Source organism: Jatropha curcas, chromosome 1 (genome assembly GCF_041381405.1).
Source record: "Jatropha curcas cultivar XTBG-Jc1 chromosome 1, XTBG_Jcur_1.0, whole genome shotgun sequence".
Classification (NCBI taxonomy): Eukaryota; Viridiplantae; Streptophyta; class Magnoliopsida; order Malpighiales; family Euphorbiaceae; genus Jatropha; species Jatropha curcas.
This window is the reverse complement of record NC_143151.1, coordinates 9,173,250-9,192,767: the sequence shown is the minus strand read 5'-3', so window position 1 is coordinate 9,192,767 and position 19,518 is coordinate 9,173,250. Positions and strand designations below refer to the sequence as shown.

The 19,518-nt window shown below is 35.7% G+C and overlaps 1 protein-coding gene and 2 long non-coding RNA genes across 3 annotated transcripts; all 3 read left to right on the top strand.

Annotated features, from left to right (window-relative positions):
• The first annotated feature begins 1,188 nt into the window (after positions 1-1,188).
• On the top strand, positions 1,189-1,827 carry LOC149498958 (uncharacterized). The gene has a single exon (XM_089721446.1). It carries the CDS (start codon positions 1,189-1,191, stop codon positions 1,825-1,827), a length of 639 nt encoding a protein of 212 aa, XP_089577572.1.
• Positions 1,828-10,626: 8,799 nt separating this feature from the next.
• Positions 10,627-13,180, top strand: LOC149498957 (uncharacterized). The gene is made up of 3 exons (XR_016318957.1): positions 10,627-11,001; positions 11,081-11,140; positions 13,005-13,180. It is a non-coding gene; the product is annotated as an uncharacterized LOC149498957 (long non-coding RNA).
• A 3,068-nt stretch (positions 13,181-16,248) lies between these two features.
• On the top strand, positions 16,249-18,822 carry LOC149498956 (uncharacterized). Its single transcript, XR_016318978.1, has 3 exons — positions 16,249-16,674; positions 16,754-16,813; positions 18,679-18,822. It is a non-coding gene; the product is annotated as an uncharacterized LOC149498956 (long non-coding RNA).
• The last annotated feature ends 696 nt before the right edge of the window (positions 18,823-19,518 follow it).

The window sequence follows — 19,518 nt, the reverse complement described above, 5'->3', positions numbered from 1 at the left end:
TCCAAAATAGAGCTCCTAATCATGATGGTAGTGGAGACTTCTATTCAAATAGACCTAAAAGAAATACTTCTTACAGAAATATATACATTTCACATCAGTTTAAGCAAATGTTAGAAGCACAGAAAGTTAGTAAAGCAAAAGTAGTATAAATTACTCGCAGAACTCAAATAAGTGTTCTGCCATGCTTCTATCCTGCTTATGAAGACAATCAATATCATAGTTAGTGTTGTGGTCTTTAAGATGCAAATTTAGTATGGCTTCAACAATTTAAGAAGGATTCTTCGTTAAAGGTTTGAAAGAATAGGACATATGGGTTGTATGCCATACATTGTCACCATCACAATGGATGGAAAAGAATCATCACTTCCATACACATTTCAGATTGATGAGAATCTTCTTTAATCATTTTTTTATTTATCTACATTGAGAAAGACAAAAAGGCGCCAATGGCTTTATTCTAGGAATGAAATAGACTAAGGAAGGTTTCAATTATTAGCTTTTTATCTAGAAATCTATTAAATATCACCGATTAATTTAGAAAAGTCACTACTAAAATGGGCTGCCATAATAAGCCAAGACTTGGGAAGCCTTTTTAGCCCAAAGATAGTTGATCTAAGCCCACAAAGTGTGTAAATACCTAGGGCATTCTAGAATACTCCCACTCAAAGATATTTTGTGAAATGTCTACCTAACTCTAGAATGTTCCTTATAATCTAGACCGTCCATTTTTGTAAGCAAATCTTAGCCGTACATTGAGGATGTGGAAATGTCTATAAATACCACCCCTCCTCTCATTTGTAAGCACCAAGCAAAAACCAAGTAAGTAATCTTTTCCTTAAACTTTATGAATATTTGCTTCTTATTAATACAATTATATTTGGTGTTTTATGTTAGTATTATTTTGGTTGCCTTTCCCGTTATTATTTTTGGTGTTATAAATTATTAATCAATCTTGGAGTTTATCACTGCGCTGATATCCAACAAGTGGTATCAGAGCATGGTTGTGGTGGTAGTTGTTGTAGCCGTGGTATTTTGTGGTGTTCATTTACAAGTTTAGGGTATTGTTAATCTACTGGAATTAACAGTCGGGGACTGTTGTTGAAGCAACAAGATTCACAAGCCAGGATTGTGATCGTGATTGGTCAAGGACCGTCGTGCATTGGTTAGTGTTAGGAACACCAGTACCTTATGGCGGATTTTTCTAGAGTTGCTAATAGCAACGAGAAGCTAAATAACAACAATTACGGGAACTGGAGTACCCGTATGAGATATTATCTAATAGGTCAAGACTTATGGGATATCGTCGAAGGAGATAATACTACACAACCAGTTGGGGTTGCGAAAGCTCTGAAAGAGTGGGAGACAAAATGCGGGAAGGCGATGTATGTGTTGACGGTTGCAGTAGAAGATGAGCAGATGCAACGGATCAAGTCGCCTAAAACACCAAAGGAAGCGTGGGCCATCCTCAAGTCTGCTTTCGTCAAGAAGAATGAAGCAAAACTGCAATGGCTCGAAAACGAGTTGTTCTCAATCTCGCAACAGAACCTCACTGTAAGTCAATACTTTTCTAAAGTAAAATCTTTATGTGAGGAGATTTCGAAATTAGATCCAAACAATGAGATCAACGAGACAAGGATGAGGAGGATCATCATTCATGGTCCAAGACCTGAATTTAAGGGCCTTGTGACTGCTAATCGTGGTTGGGCTACACAACCAACCTTAGACGAGTTAGAGGATATCTTGTCCAATGAAGAGACTTTGGAAGAAAAAATGTCTAAAGTAGCTTTGAAGGATGATGAGAAAGCTCTCTTTGCTAAAAAGAGGTGATTTCGAAACGTTGCGAGAGTAGATGGTGGAAAAGAAAGGAGTAATCAACAAGGATGGAGAAAGCAAAAATGGAGACCATCACAGCAAGGGGGAGCAAGGCCAGGACAAAGGAAAGACGACTGGTGAGAAAGTGATCATTGCTATAAGTGCAACAAAAGAGGACATTTTGCCCGAGAATGTCAAAGCAGACGAGTAGAAGGAAACACAACATCAACTCAGAACGAGCAACAAAATGAAAAGGAATGGGATATTCACAGTTCCTTTGTTCAGGAGGAAGAATATTCGCCACAAAAGCCAGTAGAGATGATGATGAAAGGACCCGAGTAGGAGTCATCATTAATATCTGTAAGTGACAGAATCAACTATGATGATGATTGGATAGTTGATTCTGGAAGTTCTGATCACATGACATGAAACAAGGAGAAATTATCGGATGTATCCGATTATGATAGAGGTCGTGTTATAGTCACAACAAATAATACGAGATTGCCAATAGCTCACATTGGAAAGACAACCATTGTTTCTCCCTTCAGTAAGGAGAGAATGGAGTTACAAATGGTTTACCATGTGCCAAGGATGAAGAAAAACTTGCTCTCTGTATCACAAATAGCAAGTGCAGGTAATTATGTGGTGTTTGGTCCTGATAATGTGAAGGTTTATCGTAACCTTAAATTAATCAAAGATCCAGTCATGGAAGGACGGCAAGTAGAATCAATCTACGTTATGTCAGCACAAGAAGCCTATGTTGACAGAACAAGGAAGAGTGAGACAGCTGACTTGTGGCACACTCGTCTGGGACATGTTAGTTATCATAAGTTGAAGGTGATGATGAAGAAGTCCATGCTTGAAGGTCTTCCTCAGATGGAATGCCGAGAAGACACTATATGTGTTGGATGCCAGTATGGAAAAGCTCACCAACTTTCCTTTGAAGAGTCAAAACATAGAGCCAAGGTGCCATTGGAATTAATACATTCAGATGTTCTTGGACGGATCAAGCAATCTACAAACAGTAATATGAGGTACATGATTACTTTCATTGACGACTACTCGAGATATGTTTGGGTAGATTTCATGGTAGAGAAGTCAGAAGTTTTTGAAAAATTCAAAGCTTTCAAGAACAAAGTTGAAAAAGAAGTCGGAAATAAAATTAGATGCCTTCGCACTGACAATGGTGGAGATTACACATCTGATGAATTCACTAAATATTGCCAAGAGTAAGGCATTCGAAGGCAATTCACATGTCCAAGAACACCGCAGCAAAATGGAGTTGCTGAGAGAAAGAATCGACACCTAATGGAGATTTGCAGGAGTTTTCTCCATACGAAGAATGTGTCAGCTAGATTTTGGGCAGAGTGCATGAAGATGGTTGTATACGTCACCAACAGACTACCTCAAGTAAGACTGGAGTTTACATCCCTATTCCAGAAACTGTGGAACATTAAACGAACTGTAAGTCATTTTCGCATTTTTGGATGTGTGTGTTATGTCTTCATTCCGGATGAACTTCGAAGCAAGTTTGACAAAAAGGCACTTTGCTGCATATTCGTTGGTTATGATGAGCAAAGAAAAGGCTGGAGATGTTGTGATCTTATAACTAACAAGTGCCATATTTCATGTAATGTGGTCTTTGATGAGACATCATCTTGGTGGTCATCTCAAGCAACCCTGCTACCAGACTCAAAGGAAATTCAAGAAAAAGTTGAAAAGAAGATAGGAGAGGGAGAGTTCATCCCAGAGAAAGGTCAAGCAGAGCCATCCAAAGTTTAAGAGAAATTGAAGAGCCCATGGAAGATAGGTGCATACGAACAACAGCAGCCAAGGCAAGAAGAAGAAGATCCAGATTATTCTCTACTTCGGCGATCGGGTTGAGAAAGAAGGCCTAATCCAAAATATGCAAATGCTGCTATATCAAAGATAAAGGAGCCAACAACTTATAAAGAAGCATCAAAGAAGATGGAGTGGACTACTGCGATGGAAGAAGAAATTGCTGCTCTGGAGCAAAATCAAACATGGGAATTAATGCCAAAACCAAGAGATGTGAAACCCATCTCTTGCAAATGGGTCTATAAAATCAAAACTCGCCCGGATGGATCAATTGAGCTATACAAAGCAAGATTGGTTGCTTGTGGATTTTCTCAACAGTATGGCTTGGACTATGATGAGACATTTAGTCCAGTTGCCAAGATCATTACTGTGCGAGTATTACTAGCTTTGCAGCTATTAAGTCTTGGCCTTTGTGGCAGATGGATATTCTTACATGGTGAAGTTGATCGTGAAATCTACATGGAGCAACCACTAGGGTTCAGAAGTCGTGAAAATCCTAACTATGTGTGCAACCTAAGGAAAGCTCTCTATGGTCTAAAACAAGCACCGAGGACTTGGTATGGCAAGATTGCAGAATTCCTTGTCAAGAATGGATATGTTATGGCACTAGCAGACTCCAGTTTGTTTGTGAAAGATCAGGAAGGAAGACTAGCTATAGTGCTAGTATACGTTGATGATTTAATAGTCACTGGCGACAACATCAAAGAGATTCAACTCATTCGAGAGAATTTGGCTACTCGTTTGAAGATGAAAGAGATAGGAAAGCTCAGGCATTTCCTTGGATTGGAGATAGAAGAAGCCAAGGAAGGTTTGTACCTCGAACAACAGAAGTATGCAAGAGATCTGCTGAAGAGGTTTGGAATGATGGAATGTAAGCCGATATCTACTCCAATGGATGCTAATGTCAAGCTGTGTGCTCATGAAGGGAATGATCTCGAAGACGCTACTATATATAGACAACTAGTGGGAAGCCTAATCTATCTCACTATGACACGGCCGGACATTTCCTTTGCAGTTGGAGTAGTCAGTCGATTTATGCAGAAGCCTAAGAAACCTCACTTGGAAGCAGTTCGAAGAATATTGAGATATGTCAAAAGTACAATCAATTATGGGATCTTTTATAAGAGAGGTGAAATTATCAAGTTGGAAGGATATTGAGATGCTGATTATGCAGGAGATCACAACACTCAACGCTCGACAACAGGCTATGCATTTAGTCTTGGTTCAGGAGCAATCTCTTGGTGCAGCAAGAGACAACCTACAGTGTCACTTTCCACTCTAGAAGCTAAGTATCGGGCAGCAGCAACAGCAGCTCAGGAAAGTGTTTGGGTGTCACAACTTATGAACGATCTGCATCAACCCATCAACTATCCGATTCCATTGAATTGTGATAGCATTCAGCTATACAAATGGCTGAGAATCCGGTATTTCATGCGAGAACAAAACACGTGGAGGTTCACTATCACTTTATTAGAGAGAAGGTTCTACAAGGAGAGATAAAAATGAAATATATCAAGATGGAGGATCAGCCAGCTGATATCTTTACAAAAAGTTTAAATGCAAATAAATATGAAGATTTTCACCAACAGTTGGGAATAATGAAGAAAGAGAAATTAATCGTTGAGGGATAGTATTAAATATCACCGATTAATTTAGAAAAGTTACCACCAAAATGGGCTGCCATAATAAGCCAAGACTTGGGAAGCCTTTAGCCCAAAGATAGTTGATCTAAGCCCACAAAGTGTGTAAATACCTAGGGCATTCCATAATACTCCCACTCAAAGATATTTTGTGAAATGTATACCTAACTCTAGAATGTTCCTTGTAATCTAGACCGTCCGTTTTTGTAAGCAAATCTTAGTCGTACATTGAGGAGGTGGAAATGCTTATAAATACCACCCCTCCTCTCATTTGTAAGCACCAAGCAAAAATCAAGTAAGTAATCCTTTCCTTAAGCTTTTTGAATATTTGCTTCTTATTAATACAATTATATTTGGTGTTTTGCGTTAGTATTATTTTGGTTGCCTTTCACGTTATGATTTTTGGTGTTATAAATTATTAATCAATCTTGGAGTTTATCACTGTGCTGATATCCAACAAAGTCTACATAAGGTCTTCAACATAACCAACACTCTCCATGAATCGCAATGTAGCTAGGGGTACTAATTTTGTTTATCTTTAGCACAACAACATAAAAGACATCTAAGGGAAACCTAAGTCCAACTTTTAGGGCTTCTCCATATACTAAAGATTCTCCTGGAAAACTACGAACTATGGTAATATGTTCATTATCTACTGCTCAACAACAAATGAAGCGCACAAGAATTTTATATTTCTCAATAATTTTGACAAATATTAGTATAAGTCAAAATGGATCTAGTTCTAGAAACATCAATTTCAACTATATTCTTTGTGAAGCTCAAAGAATCAGATAGTAAAGTCTAAAAATATAGTAGAACTCACAAACAGAGATCACCTTGGTGAAAATTGCCTTATTTCTCCTAAAGCTTTCCCGATTCGCAAAGGATAAGGAGAAAAGTGATTCGCTACAACTTTTAAAGTTCCGCTAATTGACAAAGAAGAAAACTCATAGTATAAGTTTAAAAGGTATAAAAAGTGAAGCCTAAATCTCATTATAACTATATATTTTAAAACTCAAAAGGGTGAAAACCAAAGAAAACCATCATTAGGGACCTCTGGAGATGTGTACCTTAACATTTTATTGAAAAAGGAACTACCTATATATTTAAAATAAAAGAAAAAAATGCAGTATTAGCATCAACCTAACTTATTAAATCAATCCGGGTCAACACTATAAAATAAAAATTTAGCTCAATATTCTCATGCCGTAATAAATAAATTTTTGTAGAGATAGCTCAGAGATAAGGCCAATAAATTTGGCTTAAAGATTGTTGCAGCTCATATTGAAGTACCACTTACTCATAACATCATTAAAGCCTGCAGAATAACACTTTAGCACCTATAATTCATCAATCAAATGAAGATTTGATACATATGGAGGACATCTGCTACCAAATGATAATTGCAATTGTCATATTAGCATAGCGCAAGCCCAAAAACAAGACAGAGATCGTGGCCCAACCCAAGCCTAAGCCATCAAGCAGTCACAGCTTAGTATCCACCTAAGCTGTATGGCAAGTCATATTCCACAGTCAATGCGGAATATTTCCAGAAAGTTAAATACTAGCTAGTCAAGTACTGACTAGCAGTAATTCTAAAAAGTAACCTATAAGGAGTCATCCAAACTTCTATATAAAGGACCCTAAAGTCCTAACTCAAAAGATACAATGGATCAACTCCAACTACCTTTAATAATACTCTACTATTCTATTGCTAACTTAAGCATCACAATGTCTACAGGTATCCCATACCTCATTGATGCTCTAGTATGTCATTTCACTTCCAATCGTGATCTTAATCCTATGTCCACAACTACACCTGTAAATTTGTAACTCATCAAATATTGATACATACTAGACTAAAATGATATTAATAAGAAAAAACTATCAATATTCAATTGAAAAAAAATCCCAATCCCATTGCAACATCGTAATCGCAATAGTTCATTATTCAATATACACAACAAATAATTGATTTAAAATTACTTCGATTAGTGAGATAATACTCATTAAAATTTCTTTTTAATTATTATTGTTGTGGTTCCCTCCAACATGTGGGACCCATACACTTTTGAACAAGAAAAAAGAAGGAAAATGTGTTATTTGAAGAAAGAAAGAAAAGAAAAGAAAAAGGAAAATCAACAATTATAAGCAATTGTTGACAAAATGGACAGCCGTGAATGCGTTGTACACGGCTCATTCACTAACCTCTCCTACAAATAGAAGTAGCAAAGCCTCACGCAAAACACACAGCAGAAAGAAGAAAAAAAAATGTAGAGAGAGTTATCTAGTTTTAAGAAGGGTTTCCTAAAATTAGAGAGAGAAAAATAGTGAGGAAATTATTATGGGGTGTTTTTGGGAAACACTTTGTGTGCCACTATTTTTGTATTACTCTCGTTGTGTACCTACTTTTTTTAATAGTTGAAGAATTATTCAGAGTTTGTTCTGTGGACGTAGCCCTAACAATTTAGGGTGAACCATGTAAATTTCTGTGTCACAAGTTTACTTTTCCGCTGCGTTAATTTTCTCTTAATTGGTTGAAAGGGCCCAACGAGTGGTATTAGAGTTAATGCCCAACAACTGGTATCAGAGCTGAAGGTTTCGGCAGGTCCAGACGATCAGATAGCGGTACCGGATCCGTGGATATATTTTGAAAATAAATATACCACCACGAAGGGAAAATTACAACGAGTCCATTGGTGTTGTCCGCTTGGAAAGACGTTGCAGAATCGACTTAGTGATGAATAGTAAAATAGTAACTCAAAGTTGATGGTGACCAGTACTATTTATGTTACTATTGCTGAGTTCCACTATTCACGCATAGTACTATTCACATGTACAGTTACTATTCGAGTATAGTATTACTATTCATGATCACTATTCACGTATACGACTATTCATGTATACGGTTTATATTAGTGATGATATTCTGCACAAGTCAAAATGGACAAGCAAAATAATCAGTCTAAATGGTGGGAATTACCATATATGGAGAAATGAGAGATCTCCTTATGGTAATCAAAATGCATTTGCTTATGTTTAGTTGAACTAAACCGGAAGAGAAGACTGATGAGGAATGGGCTTTCAAGCATGCGTCCAAATCTCAGTTGTAGATTTAATGATGAAGGTTTCTATAGCACCTTCAGAAATGGTCAGTGGAAGCTCACAAAAGGTTCATTTGTGGTAGCTAAAGACCAAAAGCTATACGTGATGCATGCGAAACTCTCCCAAGACACTTTGAGTGTAGCGGAGAATGACAGTACAATTGAATTGTGGCATAAACGACTACGCCACATGAGTAAGAAAACTCTGGCAAGAAAGAACGTACTACCTGGATTGGATGAAGTTCACCTAGACAAGTGTCCTGATTGTATGGTGGGAAAGCTAAACAGAGTAGCTTTCAAGATTACCCCTCCTTCTAGAATGAAGAATGTATTAAATCTGATTCATTCAGATTTGTGTGGATCATTGACGATGTCATATGGTGGAAATCGATATTTTGTGATATTTATCGATGACCATTCTAGGAAGACTTGGGTATACACATTGAAGTCTTCTAAACCTGGTTGAGAGACAGACAGGCAAGAAGCTGAAGTATATTAGGACAGATAATGGTGGAGAATACACTAGGCCATTTGATGTTTTCTGCAAAGAGTATGGCATTCAACATCAAACGACACCTCCCAAGACGCCGCAATTGAACAGTTTGGCTGAGAGGATGAAAAGAACTTTGATGGAGAGAGTCAAATGTTTACTCTCACATGCAAAGTTGTCTAAAAGATTTGGGGTGAAGCGTTACTCACAGCAGTTCGCCGTTCACTTTGTTTCCATCTACAATATGATACTCCAGAGAGAGTATGGTTAGGAAAGGATGTTTCCTATGATCATTTGCGAGTGTTGGTTGCTAAGCCTTCATGCATATCCCGAAGGATGAACGGTCTAAGCTTGATGTCAAGACTAGACGGTGTGTATTCATTGGCTATGGCCAAGACCAATGTGGCTATAGGTTTTATGACCTAATCCAGAAGACGATTTTAAGAAATCGTGATGCTGTATTTGTTGAAGATCAGACTATTGAAGATATTGAAGCAGAGTGCTAATAGATCTGATGAAGACTCAACAGACATATAGAGAGTCCCTCCAATAGAATGCAGACAAATTGGAGAAGAAGAAAATGTTCCACAAGAACAAGTGCCAGAGTTAGAAAATCCAGAAGTTCCCAATGAAAATGAACCAGATGAAGATTATGGTGTTCATGTTCAACCACCAGCGCCGGAAGGTTCTCAAACATTAAGAAGATCTAGTAGAGTCTGATAACTATCTACTAGATATCTAGTCAATGAGTATGTACTAATGACTGATGGGGGAGAACCTGAAAGCTTTGAAGAAGCTATGGAAAATGAACACAAGTGGAACTGGATTGAAGCCATGCAAGATGAAATGAAGTCCTTGCATGAGGATGAAACATTTGAGTTGGTGAAGTTGCCTAAAGGCAAGAAAGCTTTGAAGAACAAGTGGGTGTTCAGGATCAAGCAAGAAGAACATAGGTCCCAACCACGATTCAAAGCTAGACTGATTGTGAAAGGATTCAATCAAAGAAAGGGTATTGATTTTGATCTTTTCACAAGTTGTGAAAATGACATCCATTCGAACAGTGCTCGGAATGGCTACCAGTTTTGAACTGGAAATCAAGCAAATGGGTGGAAAGACTACCTTCCTACATGGAGATTTGGAAGAAGAAATATACATGGAGCAGTCAGAGGGTTTCATAGAAAAAGAGGATTGTGTTTGCAAACTGAAGAAGAGCCTGTATGGCTTGAAACAAGCACTGAGACAGTAGTACAAGAAGTTTGAGTTTGTTATGGGGGAGCATGGTTACAGAAAGACTACTTCAGATCACTGTGTTTTTATTCTCTGATGATGACTACATTGTTTTTGCTCTATGTGGTTGATATGTTGATTGTTGGTTAGAATTCTAGGTTGAAGAAATAGCTATGTAAGTCTTTTGCTTTGAAAGACTTGGGACCAGCAAAGCAGATTCTTGGCATAAAGATTATAAGGAATCAAAGAGCCAAGAAATTATAGTTGTCACAGGAGAAGTACATTGAGAAAGTACTTTAAAGGTTTAGAATGGAAAGCGCTAAAGCGATTAGTTGTCCTCTTACTAATCACTTTAAGTTGAGTTCTAAATAGTGCCCTTCTACGGATGGAGAGAAGGAAGAAATGGAAAAGATTCCATATGCTTCAGCAGTTCAAAGCTTGATGAATGCCATGGTTTGTACACAACCTGTAACGTCCCATTTTCTATTGAATCGAGTTGATGCTTAGAGTCGAGTCGGGCTGATCTAAAACCCGGTTCGAGCCATTAGAGTCTAGAGTGGGCTAGAATGAAATAAGGAGAAGAAGTGGACTTACTTGAAGGAAACAAAAAGATCAAAGTATAAGGATTAGGACTTACTTGCACAAAAAGATAAAGTTGAGGTATTGAGTTGTACCATTTTGACACTTGAGGTACCATTTGGTAATTTTCACATAAAAATCAATGATATTCTAGAGACTACCCGTGAGTTCCATTTCATTTTCATTTCTTCATCCTTATCTTCATCTTCTTCCTCTACTTTCCTCTTCCACTTTCCTTTCTCCATCACTTTTAATGGTAGTGAAGATTTTAATGGGATTCAAGCATTAATTCAACTTCTATTATATCCAAGTAAGTAAACCTTCTTGAATTTCATACTTGAATCATTTGGTGATATTTTTAGATGATTCATAAGAATTCTTATGTATAGGAGAGGTGATCTCAAGGTAGAAGGAAGCTAAGAAGAAGATTCCAAGCTTGTTGAGTGAAGGTGTGCTATCTCCTTTAGTTTAATTCATTTCCTTGCATGATAATTTGTGTGATGTGTTGAAATGAGGAGATATGTTGCTTAATATTAAGTAAGAAGACTGAAAATGGTGAAAAAGCATGAGATGAAATGAATAAATGAAGTAGATATTGAGTTCATGCTGAAACAAGTTTTGCTGGAAAAGTTACCAGTAACTTCACCTTGATTTTTACCCTATTTAACGATGGAATTAGGAAGTGTCATAAAAGTGTTATTTGTTCCTCTATGTGTTAGCTTTACATGGGTTTTTGAATCACCCAAATCGGAGTTGTATATTGAGAGATATGACCAAAAGAGTACAGACTGCGCAGGCTGGAAAACACGTCGTGCGCTCGCGAATTTCATTTGCGCGCTCGCGAATTGTGTCTGGAAACTCTCTGACTCTCATTTGCACTTCTCGCGCTCGCGACTTTGCATGACGCGCTCGCGAATTGTGTTCTGATGCTCTTTTGGACTTCATTTTCAATGCAATTGTATTCCTTTGCTCAACTTGTATGCCTCCAATCATTTTAAAACAAAAAGACAACATTAGAACATGCATCAAAACAACATGCAAGCATGCAAATGATGTGAAATGAGGTAAACACAACTTGTAATTGTATTCTATGCAATTGTGAAATGATGTGAAATGGTGTGTGAAGTTATGAATTCTATGCAATTGTATTCCTTTTCTCAACTTGTATGTCTTCAATCATTTTAAAGCAAAAAGACAACATGAACACATGTATAAACACAAAATGCAAGTATGCAAATGGTGTGAAACTAACATGACACAAGTTGCCCGCTTGGCGAGGCTATCAGCATACAGGTAAGTAGTAAATTTTATGAAATGATGAAGCAGTTAATTTTATGACACAAGCAAGTGAAAATAACATGACACAAGCATGCAAATTATGACACAGTTACTATGCATTTGTTTTATCTATTGACATACCAACATTATGCTCCATTGAGGTTAGGTAGAAACCATGTAGATAAGGTTATGTCGTGACATAGAATAGCATATCTGCGCCCCATACAGTTTGGTACTCCGGCTACAGGTCGTTGAGTGGATATGATTATATAGGCCATAGCAGCCAAGCATACAGTTTCATCCAGTTTCATACAGTTTTTCTTATCACTTCGGTTTCACTATAATCTTATGGAGCCATACAGATATCTTGACATAACATTGCATGAAGCATACAGTATACTAAACAGCAAGAAAGATCATCAAGGTAAAATGAAAGTATCATGATATGTGTGCTTACATTCCACATGTGAGTACATGTTTATTTCTACATATGTATGTGCTTATATGTTTCTTTATTCATTGTGATATTCACTGAGTTTAATTAAAGTTGCAGAATTCATACAGCATAAAGAACATCAGGTAAGATCATGAAAGTATAATGCTATATATGCTTACAAGTTTATTTATTGAATCTTTAACAGTCATGAGATGTTATTAATCATAACTTGAAAGTGCATAAGTCATACAGCATAATGAATAGCAAGTAAGACAATGAACATATACTGTTATGTATTCTTACATGTTTATTGATTTCATTCATACAACACAATGAACAGCAGGTAAGATCATGATAGTATCATAATGTGTGATTAAAGGAGTTATGAGATAATTAGAACTAAATTATTTATGGTGTGAATTAGAAGTTTATTCTTTGCTATAAAGATGCATTGATGTTGAAATTTACTGAATCTATGATTTTCAATGCTATTATGCAAATTTGTATTTTAAGTTAGTTGCCATCACACTTTGTTAAGTATGTGAATTATGAGCACCACTGAGTTTTATACTCAGCGCGTCGATTTTTATCACGCGTAGGTTGAAGATCGTGGTTGCTACTTGAAGACTTGAAGAGTACTATCAAAGCAGAAGTGATTAATTTGGGAGTAGTAGATTGAGAGTTATATAATTAAGAATTATGGCATGTATTAAGATTTATGGCATGTATAATTATTACATTTGTTAGAGCTATGTGATTGTAAATATAAGTGAAGCATGTAATTATTTTGGTATAAGTAGTTGGAGATAAGAATAATACTTATGAAATGATTGAAGATGAAATATTTTACTATAGTTGGTATGATTAGGTCCTGAAGACTTGATATAGATCATGAATGCACTTAATTGCTAGCTATTACATGCTATTGAGGATTGATACAGTTATGACTATATATATATAAAGTGTTATTGTGTTATGATGATTAGTTGGAGATATTGAAAGTTTGGAGTTTAATTGGGAATATTTTGTATTCATAGTTAGCATACAGGATGATATCAGCATGACAGGACATGAGTTCAACCAGATTGTAGCGTCTCGGCTCCGTTCATTCGGGTTAACGGGTGGACCGGGAAGGGATTTTACAATTTTTTGTATCAGAGCCTAGGTTTAGGCGGTTCTCGGACCATATGTGTATCTATGTAGGAAGTTATCTGTTTTGCAGTGAGAGTATGAGTAATTTAAGTTAAAGACATGCCATATTGGTTTGATTGGAAACAACCAGCCATTGGAAAATGGTGTCGTGGTAAGTGGAGTATATATTGAGGTTACTATTGATGATTAATGGTTAGATCCTTTTGGACCATCATGCATGGAGGATATGCTTAGAGAATAATGGATAGGGAATTCGATGTAGTGGTTATTGGAGATGAAATATTATTGAGGTGTTAAGGATTTGTGTACTTTCGTGAGTTGATATGAGTTCTACATATTATAAGTATTATGAGATGTATTCTGACACTGATTTTTATCCATGATTGTGATAGCATGAATGACTTGTAAAAATGTTTGTTCATTTTGACTCCAGAAAAAGCCTAGTTTATGTTGCTTATGACCAAATGATTTTGCTATGAAAATTCTTCTTCTCTGAACACTTTGAAAAATAAATTTTCAAGTGTGGAGTTCTAAAGTTTTGATAAATGAAGGATTGTTTTATAAATGACAATGAAGTCACTTGTATAAATTCATGAGCTATGAAGTATATTGGTTTATGACTTAAACAAGAAAATAACATATATGTATATACAGATGTAAGATGTAGTGTAACCTTGTATGGTTGTGTACGCAAAGCTATGTTAAGTCATGCATGATTAAGATTATAAAGGTTAAGTTGGAATTAAATGATGTGAATGTGAAATGCATGCATAAAATGCATGAATGTGTGTACATGTGCCTATGGAAGGAAGAAGTATGTTGAGGATGAGTTGTTAGTATTATCTAATAAGAAAACGAACTGATTTGGATTTAAGGACATTAGAATCTATGTAAGAAGAGTATTGAAGTTTACATGATTTTGGTTAATGGAATCTATTATGACTATTGAGATAAGCATTTTGCTGATAGAATACATATATACATATATTCATTGGTGTATTTACATATATGATCTTAATGATGAATGATTTGATGTGATTTGCTCTAAGAATGGGTGATGAGTATTTTGCATAAGCACTAATGTTGGTGGAATGAAACATTATTTAAAGCCATTCATGAGAGGTGATTTCTATTTATGAGAACTACTTACTATTTGGTGGAGTCAAGTATATTGTGGTGTTCATAAGCTATTTTGCAACTGTATGAATATCAGGAATAATATAAAGTACTATGGTTATAAGAAAAGTATGGTGATTCTTAGGAAGAAGTAAATTACTTAAATCTTGATGAGCCTAGTAGTGGATCTTGTATGAATTGTGACATCTTATGGTTTAATATGGTATAAGTATGAATTAAATTCAACGATATTTAATCTTTTGAGGTTTACAGTACTTGGTGCATTCTCGATGTTATGTAAGTTAGAAATAAAGAGTGATTCGAAAAAAAAAAAAAAAAAAAAGTAAACGACTCCTAAACACCAAATGAAGATACTTATGTTATATAAATATTGGACCATGATGATTAAGTGAAATGATGAATGACATTGGACATGGAGAGATAGTGTCTAACTATTGAATTGATGTTATACCAAGAAATTAGGTAAGTAAGAATGGATCTAGTCATGTTATTGAATTAAGATTTAGAAAAGCATCAATTACAGAGGTGATGGAGTATGCATTAGGATGATTTAAATGAGATGATAATCATTCAGAGTTTTGTGACAAATTAGGAATCATGGGTATTAAGATTGGATGAAAGAGAAGTAATGATGCATCAGAGTATATACAAGATCAGACTTACTATACTTTGAGAGTTCATGAATATGTACAAATTGTGGTTCGTGTTGATCTCACTATGTTTATATAAGAATAAATTTGAAGTCAAAATGATCAAGATTTTATAAGTGATCATACTTCAGACAGAAAAGATTGGTTAATCATCAATAGAGTATTTATAAGTCATGGATGATTTATAGATTTATGTGAGCTATCTATGATTAAAAAAAAAAAAAAAGTGGAATTGCTATCACTTAGTGAATTCTATTTGGATGGAACTACCAAATCATTATGGATAAATGGTCAAGTTGAGATAATCTATATGGCACATTTCATGATTTGCATAACCTTGTGATTGTGTATAATTACTTTCATGTATTGACATTTGGAACTTTGGTTTCATTTTGTTTTCTTCTTGAGTGGAACTTGCAAGTATGCATGTATGACTATATGTATATATGCATGACAGTGGATGAGAAGAAGTACCATGACGGTACCATGACGACATGAAGTTATTCATACAGTTATGAACATAAACTATATGATCTCAGTATATGTGTCTATAATCTCATCATGCTTTATGAGAATTTACTTTATGCAAATCTTTGAATAGGCTATTGCAATGAAATGCCTTGATATGTATATGAGATGATGATATGATCTGTATATGATATGATATGTATCTGATACGCTGATATGTTTGGTATGAGCGGTATATAGGTCTTTGGATTGAGTGCTGATATGGACTGGATATATTAGCTAGTATGGATGTTCATTTGGGCGAATCATGTGGAGAACATAAGGCTAGTAAGTGCTCGCCGATTATCGAAGAATCAAATTGAGTTGGAAGCTATTATGAGAGTTATCAGTGTTTAATGTAAGTGAATTTCGAGGACGAAATTTGTTAAGAGGGGTAGAACTGTAACGTCCCATTTTCTATTGAATCGAGTTGATGCTTAGAGTCGAGTCGGGCTGATCTAAAACCCGGTTCGAGCCATTAGAGTCTAGAGTGGGCTAGAATGAAATAAGGAGAAGAAGTGGACTTACTTGAAGGAAACAAAAAGATCAAAGTATAAGGATTAGGACTTACTTGCACAAAAAGATAAAGTTGAGGTATTGAGTTGTACCATTTTGACACTTGAGGTACCATTTGGTAATTTTCACATAAAAATCAATGATATTCTAGAGACTACCCGTGAGTTCCATTTCATTTTCATTTCTTCATCCTTATCTTCATCTTCTTCCTCTACTTTCCTCTTCCACTTTCCTTTCTCCATCACTTTTAATGGTAGTGAAGATTTTAATGGGATTCAAGCATTAATTCAACTTCTATTATATCCAAGTAAGTAAACTTTCTTGAATTTCATACTTGAATCATTTGGTGATATTTTTAGATGATTCATAAGAATTCTTATGTATAGGAGAGGTGATCTCAAGGTAGAAGGAAGCTAAGAAGAAGATTCCAAGCTTGTTGAGTGAAGGTGTGCTATCTCCTTTAGTTTAATTCATTTCCTTGCATGATAATTTGTGTGATGTGTTGAAATGAGGAGATATGTTGCTTAATATTGAGTAAGAAGACTGAAAATGGTGAAAAAGCATGAGATGAAATGAATAAATGAAGTAGATATTGAGTTCATGCTGAAACAAGTTTTGCTGGAAAAGTTACCAGTAACTTCACCTTGATTTTTACCCTATTTAACGATGGAATTAGGACGTGTCATAGAAGATTTATTTGTTCCTCTATGTGTTAGCTTTACATGGGTTTTTGAATCACCCAAATCGGAGTTGTATATTGAGAGATATGACCAAAAGAGTACAGACTGCGCAGGTTGGAAAACACGTCGCGCGCTCGCGAATTTCATTTGCACGCTCGCGAATTGTGTCTGGAAACTCTCTGACTCTCATTTGCACTTCTCGCGCTCGCGACTTTGCATGACGCGCTCGTGAATTGTGTTCTGATGCTCTTTTGGACTTCATTTTCAATGCAATTGTATTCCTTTGCTCAACTTGTATGCCTCCAATCATTTTAAAACAAAAAGACAACATTAGAACATGCATCAAAACAACATGCAAGCATGCAAATGATGTGAAATGAGGTAAACACAACTTGTAATTGTATTCTATGCAATTGTGAAATGATGTGAAATGGTGTGTGAAGTTATGAATTCTATGCAATTGTATTCCTTTTCTCAACTTGTATGTCTTCAATCATTTTAAAGCAAAAAGACAACATGAACACATGTATAAACACAAAATGCAAGCATGCAAATGGTGTGAAACTAACATGACACAAGTTGCCCGCTTGGCGAGGCTATCAGCATACAGGTAAGCAGTAAATTTTATGAAATGATGAAGCAGTTAATTTTATGACACAAGCAAGTGAAAATAACATGACACAAGCATGCAAATTATGACACAGTTACTATGCATTTGTTTTATCTATTGACATACCAACATTATGCTCCATTGAGGTTAGGTAGAAACCATGTAGATAAGGCTATGTCGCGACATAGAATAGCAGATCTGCGCCCCATACAGTTTGGTACTCCGGCTACAGGCCGTTGAGTGGATATGATTATATAGGCCATAGCAGCCAAGCATACAGTTTCATCCAGTTTCATACAGTTTTTCTTATCACTTCGGTTTCACTATAACCTTATGGAGCCATACAGATATCTTGACATAACATTGCATGAAGCATACAATATACTAAACAGCAAGAAAGATCATCAAGGTAAAATGAAAGTATCATGATATGTGTGCTTACATTCCACATGTGAGTACATGTTTATTTCTACATATGTATGTGCTTATATGTTTCTTTATTCATTGTGATATTCACTGAGTTTAATTAAAGTTGCAGAATTCATACAGCATAAAGAACATCAGGTAAGATCATGAAAGTATAATGCTATATATGCTTACAAGTTTATTTATTGAATCTTTAATAGTCATGAGATGTTATTAATCATAACTTGAAAGTGCATAAGTCATACAGCATAATGAATAGCAAGTAAGACAATGAACATATACTGTTATGTATTCTTACATGTTTTATTGATTTCATTCATACAACACAATGAACAGCAGGTAAGATCATGATAGTATCATAATGTGTGATTAAAGGAGTTATGAGATAATTAGAACTAAATTATTTATGGTGTGAATTAGAAGTTTATTCTTTGCTATAAAGATACATTGATGTTGAAATTTACTGAATCTATGATTTTCAATGCTATTATGCAAATTTGTATTTTAAGTTAGTTGCCATCACACTTTGTTAAGTATGTGAATTATGAGCACCACTGAGTTTTATACTCAGCGCGTCGATTTTTATCACGCGTAGGTTGAAGATCGTGGTTGCTACTTGAAGACTTGAAGAGTACTATCAAAGCAGAAGTGATTAATTTGGGAGTAGTAGATTGAGAGTTATATAATTAAGAATTATGGCATGTATTAAGATTTATGGCATGTATAATTATTACATTTGTTAGAGCTTTGTGATTGTAAATATAAGTGAAGCATGTAATTATTTTGGTATAAGTAGTTGGAGATAAGAATAATACTTATGAAATGATTGAAGATGAAATATTTTACTATAGTTGGTATGATTAGGTCCTGAAGACTTGATATAGATCATGAATGCACTTAATTGCTAGCTATTACATGCTATTGAGGATTGATACAGTTATGACTATATATATATAAAGTGTTATTGTATTATGATGATTAGTTGGAGATATTGAAAGTTTGGAGTTTAATTGGGAATATTTTGTATTCATAGTTAGCATACAGGATGATATCAGCATGACAGGACATGAGTTCAACCAGATTGTAGCGTCTCGGCTCCATTCATTCGGGTTAACGGGTGGACCGGGAAGGGATGTTACACAACCAGATATTGCTCACTCAGTTGGAGTAGTGAGTCGGTTTCTTTAAAATCCTGGAATGGAACATTGGACTGCAGTGAAATGGATTTTCAGGATATTCAATCACATTTGCAGGAGAAGCTGTGTCGTGGCAGTCAAGATTACAGAAGTGTGTTGCTCTGTCAATAACTAAGGCAAAAGGAGAGGTTCGAGTTATGTGTCAAAGCGGCAGGAATGGAGAGTTCCACCATGTCGTCCGGAGGGGGAGAATTGTTGTGGGTCCCTCCGACATATGGGACCCCACACACTTTTGAAAA

Excerpts from the sequence above, each read along its gene's own strand:
- LOC149498958 (XM_089721446.1), top strand. The coding sequence starts at position 1,189 with ATGGCGGATTTTTCTAGAGTTGCTAATAGCAACGAGAAGCTAAATAAC.